Source organism: Branchiostoma belcheri, unplaced genomic scaffold (assembly GCF_001625305.1).
Source record: "Branchiostoma belcheri isolate BF01 breed outbred unplaced genomic scaffold, Haploidv18h27 scaffold3, whole genome shotgun sequence".
Lineage (NCBI taxonomy): Eukaryota > Metazoa > Chordata > Leptocardii > Amphioxiformes > Branchiostomatidae > Branchiostoma > Branchiostoma belcheri.
This window is the reverse complement of record NW_017803909.1, coordinates 1,930,382-1,938,184: the sequence shown is the minus strand read 5'-3', so window position 1 is coordinate 1,938,184 and position 7,803 is coordinate 1,930,382. Positions and strand designations below refer to the sequence as shown.

At 42.8% G+C, this 7,803-nt stretch overlaps 1 protein-coding gene and 1 pseudogene across 1 annotated transcript in view; both read right to left on the bottom strand.

The window, feature by feature from the left end:
* The window catches only part of LOC109473647 (uncharacterized protein SCO4629-like), a 2,259-nt gene extending 1,589 nt beyond the window's left edge, over positions 1-670 (bottom strand). Inside the window, exon 1 of the mRNA XM_019773585.1 lies at positions 500-670. Within this exon, the coding sequence (XP_019629144.1) occupies positions 500-571 (72 nt within the window). The 5' untranslated portion in view covers positions 572-670. The remainder of the gene's footprint in view (positions 1-499) is intronic.
* Positions 671-1,955: 1,285 nt separating this feature from the next.
* Positions 1,956-6,209, bottom strand: LOC109473330 (annotated as a pseudogene).
* Between the last annotated feature and the right edge of the window lie 1,594 nt (positions 6,210-7,803).

Here is a 7,803-nt window from a genome sequence, read left to right as displayed (position 1 = left end):
CTGTAAACTGGATGGCTAAACTCCCTCGGCGTGTTATCTCTCTATTTCGGGCCGATTTCTACTATAATTCCAGCCGTGCCCTCAAGCCTGGTAGAGGCTAGGGTGTTCCTTCCATGAAGTGACAATATGTGTCACTGACAATCCGTTACATGAAAAAAGGTAATGTGCTCATTTTCGCAATTTCTCACCTTTGCAAAATGTTTAGTCAAGAAGCAACAGAAGAGAATAGAATTAGTCGAAGACTGTAAATTGCACACCTGTCAGAGTCTAGCTAATTATGCCAAACAAGGCCAAGGCTCCCAGACTCGCCACGGCTAGGACCTTATGCAGTCCAGGTCGTATGTGAAGGTAAGTCATGGACAGCGCCAAGTCCAGATTATCGGTAAATTGTACCTTTGGACAATGCACCGCCATGCCACGTGTCCAGTCACAAACTCTGTACAACCTTCGATTACTCGGATAAGTATTAGACAAAGTCACAAAGCCCCTGTGGCCTCACCTTTTTCAGTTCATGTCCCATAGACATGTAATTCCAAATCGTCTCGCCGAGTTTGACATGTTTTTCCTCCATTCCTTGGACTACTTTTGATTGTGTGTCACAAAGTACGAGAACTTCGACAAAAATGTAAAGCGGTTTCAGATACTGCCGCACGTATACGTAGTCGCTTTTCCTCACAGCTGACCTTTTTGTCGTCTGCTTCTCCAGCTGTTAGTATTACTTCCGGGTTAAACGTCACCATGTTATCAAAGCTGCAAGCAGATGTGTGGCTTCAGCTTGCTTTTGTAAGTTCGTTCTCTTCTGCAGTACGACCCAACCTCGACTTGTTTTCACTGAAACTAATTATAAGACAGATCGTATAAAACGGTTTGACACGAAAACAATATATTTTCCTGTCTGTACGTATACATTGGGTTCATGGAATATATCAAGCAGATTGAGTATCGAAAAAAAAAAACAGTTACAAGATTGGCTTCTATCTAAAAAATGTAAAAGCATGAATTATATATCGGTTAGTTAAACCAGTGTTTGTAAACTTGAACTATCTTCTGATTTGTTCAGAAACATGACCCCGGGGATGTTTCAGCTTAGTTCAGTTTTATTTAAAAATCAACTTGCATGTACATTAATCATTGAACAGTGCTACGGATTTATACAGACAACGCTATTCAAGAGTTAAGTAACAGTAATTCTTAAGCACCTTTTAAAACGCCTGACACTGAACATTGCATGATGCAGGATTTATGTAATACAATTTAAAATTCGGGGCATTAAATATACAAGGTGCATAAAAGCCTTACCACTAAAGATGATTAGGCCATAACTTTGAATTAAGAGCTCTTGGTAGAAAGGATTGTTCATGACGTTTTGTTGCTCTCCTGAAACTGGATTGTACTTGTTTGCTTCGTCTAAGTTATATAATATGAGCTTTGCGGTGGAACACATACGAAGTCGGACAGAGGACCGTCTGTCAGCTATCCTTCAAGATATAGTGCGCAGTGTGGCAATGTCTCGTCTTATAGACAGAGAGGGCAGAGACTCTACAGGAATACCTATGATCTTCCAACAACGCTTACAAATAATTTTGCAACAATGTTTGTAACGTTCGCATTTTGACGGAATGTAATGTCGTTACTTAGAAAGTGATCGACCTGTTGATACTTTATTGTGGAATGTACATCTTTTTGTCACCTATCTGTGATTGAGATGGTGCCCCAGCCGACAAAAAAAGAAACTATGCATTTTAGCGGTCAGCGTGTAATATCTTCGGATTGAGGTTCAACTTGGTTAGATATAACTACTTCTTTCAATACGCTACAGTATTCTGGACCATTGTTGGGATTATAAAGACAGAAGCCAGATTGATCACTTAGGCAGTAACAGAAACATGGACACGCATTATAGATAGTAGCTGGCGACTGAGACCCCCACCAATCTAGAATTGTAGTTCCATCCATTACCAAACCTGCCGACATGTCACAACAAGTTTCCGCATGTTCAGGAAATTCAATTTGACATATACACTTCATCAGCAGCCTGATTATGGCATATATGGCTAATATAACCCAAAAAGACAATACCATGACAAACGTGACAATGTATATCAGTAAAAGAATTAGTGTGATAAGAAGAGACAACAGTATGAAGAACATCCCTTTTCCTCCCCAGCACTCCGCACAGCGCCGATTCCTGTCCAAGTAGCAAAGCATACAACCGATAACCCATGGAATTCCACAACAAGAGCAACCGTGGCAGATTTGTGTGCGCATGCACGAGCCGGTTGTCACGTCGTTACCATTTCCTTGGAAGCACGTATCTAAGTCCGGACTCTGACAATTGTCCAAGCACAAGCACGACAAGCAGCCTGGATCAACAACACCGTCGTCCACGGGCGAAGCCCATTGTCTTACCCGATAATCTCCAAACCCGCGTGTCAACGTACTCAAAACATTTTGGGCGCTTGGTCGAACCTTTGGATCTCTGCTCAACATGTCACGCACAAGTTTCTTACACCGAAAGTTCTCTTCTCTCTCCATTACTTGGAACTCAATGTCCCCCTGTGTTATAGCTTGGGCTACAGGCATTGGGTCTGTCTCTGAACCTATAAAGGGTGTCAAGTACCGATCTTCCCCGCACGAACCTGGAATACTTAGTCCATCAAACATGGCCCAGAACAGTAGTCCCATGGAAAAAAATGTCTACCGAAGAGGTGTAGCGACACGGCTGGTTGTTCAGCAGACTTTGGTAGATTTCAGGCGAGAGATAGAACCTCGTTCCGACGGCTGATCGCATGTAGGCACCATTGGAATTGTTGGCGCCGTTTCCTGGGTTTGGGAGCACTCTGGCCAGTCCGAAATCCACCACTTTTAGAACGAGGTGCGCCTCATTCCCTGTCAAAAGGACATTCTGTGGTTTGATGTCCCGATGAACGATCTCGTTCTTGTGCAGAAATGTGATGGCGTCGGCCAGCTGGACGGCGAGATTTCTCTTCGTAATGACGTCGACTTGTTGTTTGAGGATGTAGTCGCCGATATCTCCAAGAGGGCAGAACTCAGAGATCACAAAAAGTACCTGCGCTTCTCCGTCCCTTCCCAGTTTTGATTCCACGTATTCCACGATGTTTGGGTGTTTCCTAAGCTGTGTTAAAACGCCAATTTCTCTGATGGACGTGTCTTCAATAAGTAACTTTTTGGCTGCAAAGGTCCGTCCCGTCTCGGTCGATTTTGCTGAGTACACGGTGCCTAAAGCCCCACGGCCGATCTCATCTCCTAAGGTGTACCCCTCCAAATGTAGCGGGTTCTAATAATAAAAGAAGACTCTAGTTACATTGTGAAATAAAGCATAAGATTTCAAACAATTTAACCCACCTTCTAGGCACGAACTCTAGTTAACTATAGCAGAGGATACAAAACCAAGTTGTCGCATACCTGAAACGCACACATCTTTCACTTGTCACGGCGCTGAAAAATGCGAACAAATGTAACTAATTGTTACAAAATTCTGGAGTTTTAACTTGCGGAATCGATAATACTGTGACCTTCTGTTGAGTGGAAGCCAGGCCACTATGTCTTGTTCTACACTCGATAACTATAGTACTGCGTCAGCAGAAAAAAGGTAAAATAAACAAAATGTAGTTTGTTCGACTGTACATTGGAACCATAAAAATAACCTCAAGTACTTTGATCAACAGCAAAGTCGAATGCCCAGAGGCCGCTATAATGTCAATAGTAGCAACAGCAATAACAAATCAAGGAGTAGTGGAAAAGTGAATAACGATGTAATGTTGGTTGGTCCAAACCAGAATCGCACATGCGCATATGATTGATGATTTCTTCAGACAATCAGTGACATGACATACGCTTTGCCCTACATTTCTAACTAGGGTAGCGATATAGGTGTAGGACTATATACCGCGCACATGCATGTAGGTGCTTTATTCTCCGTCGACCCTGTTTGCTCATTTTCTTTTTCCGAATGGGCAAGTCCTAGCCAACTACAGTACCGGTTTTCCTAACTCGCCAAGGAAACGGTTATAAAACCAGTACCGCATAGTAATAAAGGCATACCCTGGCCTTTTGGCACGCATCGATCGACTTTCCTATGATAATTTTAATTGTCGCACGATTGATCATAAATTCTTTATATATGTTCATGGACAAACGTGAATGCATGCATGTATATGTGAAAATATACTAGTAGTTAAGAGCGCTATGGAACAAAGCAAAAACAACAAATTATCCAGGAAAGCCAATAATAATTTTATTGATTCATTACTCTATTTGCAAACTGCCATCAACCCATTAATAGTGTGATACGTATATGATATTGTGTAGAATATGATATCTTTATTTCCCTTCTAAAGTGGTAATTTGGCATTACCAACAGCGGTCAGTTCAACAATTTTGATAACTGCACACGCGAAATGTGCACGTGATGACGTTATTAGCTGGTCTGATGTTCAACTTGGTTGGGTACTACTATTACTTCCACCAATGAACTACAGCACTCAGGCATGTCCTCATGATTATAATGGCAGCAGCCAGACTGGGGGCTTAAGCAAAGGCACAGACATGGACAGTCGTTATAGACATTTGCTGGCGAGATACGCCACCACCTAAGACCTGGGACGGAGCAGTGCATGGTCATGAACATACAATATTCCTCTCGGAGTTCTTTAATGCACCATGCACAGGGGTAGAAAATGATACCAATTACAAGCCCTAAAACCATCAAGATCATAATGGGTATGCCAAATATATGTGCCACCAATATGATTAGGCTGATAAGAATGCCGAACAACATAAACAGTAATCCTTTCCCACTCCAGAACTTACAGAAGTTCTGATTCTTGTCCAAGTAGCAAAGCATGCAACTAATACAACATAAAATTTCTCTGCATGTACAGGGCGAACAGCTAGAACTAGCGTCAGTCCTCTCTCGTTCACAGAGAGCACACGTTGGGTTTCTGTTCAAACACAAGCATGACGAGCAGTCAAAATTTCTGGCGTCATCCACGGGCGAAGACCATTGTCTTACACGATAATCTCCAAACCCGCGTATTAACGTACTCAGAACATTTTGGGCGCTTGGCCGATTCTTTGGATCTCGGCTCAGCATGTCACGCACAAGTTTCTTACACCGAAGGTTCTCTTCTCTCTCCATTACTTGGAGCTGAATGTCCCCCTGTGCTAAAGCTTGAGCTACAGGCATTGGGTCTGTCTCTGAACCTACAAAAGGTGTTAAGTAACGATCTTCCCCGCACGAGCCCGGAATACTTAGTCCGTCAAACATGGCCCAGAATAGTAGACCCATGGAAAAAATGTCTACTGAAGAGGTGTAGCGACACGGCTGGTTGTTCAGCAGACTTTGGTAGATTTCAGGCGAGAGATAGAACCTCGTTCCGACGGCTGATCGCATGTAGGCACCATTGGAATTGTTGGCGCCGTTTCCTGGGTTTGGGAGCACTCTGGCCAGTCCGAAATCCACCACTTTTAGAACGAGGTGCGCCTCATTCCCCGTCAAAAGGACATTCTGTGGTTTGATGTCCCGATGAACGATCTCGTTCTTGTGCAGAAATGTTATGGCGTCGGCCAGCTGGACGGCGAGATTTCTCTTCGTAACGACGTCGACTTGTTGTTTTAGGATATAGTCGCCGATATCTCCTAGAGGGCAGAACTCAGAGATCACAAAAAGTACCTGTGTTTCCCCGTCTCTTCCCAGTTTTGATTCCAAGTATTCCACGATGTTTGGGTGTTTCCTAAGCTGTGTTAAAACGCCGATTTCCCTGATGGACGTGTCGTCAATAAGTAACTTTTTGGCTGCAAAGGTCCGTCCTGTCTCTGTCGATTTTGCTGAGTACACGGTGCCTAAAGCCCCACGGCCAATCTCCTCTCCTAGGGTGTATCCCTCCAAATGTAGCGGGTTCTGAGGAAACACGCGGCACGAAAATTGATTCCGTAGTAAGAACAGGAGTAAAAATGATAGGCTCGTATGGTTTGTAGACCTGTCTGTTTGCTCAACTGCGCACCTTGCAGACACACGTTCATATACATATTTATACAAATTGAATGTATAAGAACAATATCACGAGACAGCTTGATGTCAAGGCTAGGACTCAGTTGAACACAATTAATTATATATTAACGGTACATACCTCCCATGCCTGCATCATGTAACTAGTACTTCCAGCAAAAGCTTCGAAAAGCACAAATTAAACGTATATGCCAAGTTATATATCTGTTCTTGTTCGCACTGCGACAAGAGAAAAATGCAAGGTAAACAAAGCACTGTTTGTTCCCATGCGCACTGGCACAGAACAGTTCTCTCAAGCACTTAGATCAATAACAAATTGTCACCTGACTAGCTAGACAGAGTCTGCTAGCATATCACATGTTCGGCCAGTAATAAAAACTCTTATACTTCCCTGCTAAACCTGTGGCTGTGTTCATCTCGCCACGTAACTTTTTATGGGCCATGAATTGAAGATCCGATTATATCGTCCAGGATGCATACTTCTTTTTATCACCTTGCCACACGGTGGGGTGGTTGGCAAGACATGAAGCAATTGGTGATTAAAAATAGTTGGCAAGGTATGAAGCGATATTGGTATATACAGTGAAGAAACAGAAATTCTCCCTGATAGATCTATCTAGTCAAAATTTTCTTCCACGTTATTAGCCACAGTCTGTAAGTCCAGGTGTCATTGACCAGTTAAAGTTACGCTATTTAGTTAATTAAGAAACAAATGGTAGTCAATCAGAACATACTAGTAGATAGAGTGATTTGATCTTGTGCTGACCTTTGTCACATTTTTCTACTTGTTTGTTGAACCCAGATGGAGGGTTTATGTTGGATTTACTATTATAGTAGTCTTGTTTGGACTTCACCCGGATCGTGTTTTACATAAAATGCGTCATAATTATTATATTGGACGCAATCGGATTTGGTATACGTGCCCAATGTCACGTACTTCTCCGATCACCCTAAATCTAACGTTCCTCATAACGTTTTCTCATGAGGAAGTAGCAGATCAGCATCCGGCGTGAGGGCGGAGAAATAGAGACAACAACAACAAGCGTCAATCACAATCTATTAGGCATGTTTGGCTGTATGAAGTGAACAAATGTGCTTATTACTGCACGTGGTTATATCAACAGCAAAGTCCAATGGCCAGATTATCACTATCATATAAAAAAATATAGCCACGCACAGCAACAACATCAAGGACGAAGCCGCTTGGGGCAAACAAGTACCGATAGCCTTGGATCAGATTCAAACACTTGCGATAGGCTCTTGATCAGAAGATGTCATTTGAAGATGTCATTTGCCTGTAAATTTGGTCAATGAATTTCAACATAGCCGAAATGTATGTATAGTATGATGATGACTTGTGAAACAGGCTAGGCTGTCAAAGCCTTGCCGGACTCTAGTAAACTTCACTTAGCCCAATCGGCTAGAGTTCTGCGTCTTTGAAATAAAATGAGCTTTATTTATTTTTGTACAGTAACATGAGATGGAATGTGTGCGCTACCAGATATACAGGGCCGAGGGGATCTTTACATGTTGCACTTTTCAGCAAATAACAGATGTCAGCGTCAGTATCGATATCAATTTATGCAATCATTTTATCGACTAACGTTAAACAAAAGTTGCTAGCATCTGAACTGTGGTTGATGTAACCAATGAGTTTTTTTAACCTCCTTGATGCAACCACCTGCTTCGTCGCTTCCTTCGCACGTCACCTCTACGAAGCCTCTGCGGGGCTCTGCGGGGGAGTTCTCCAATCTCTCGTTGAGTCACGCGAG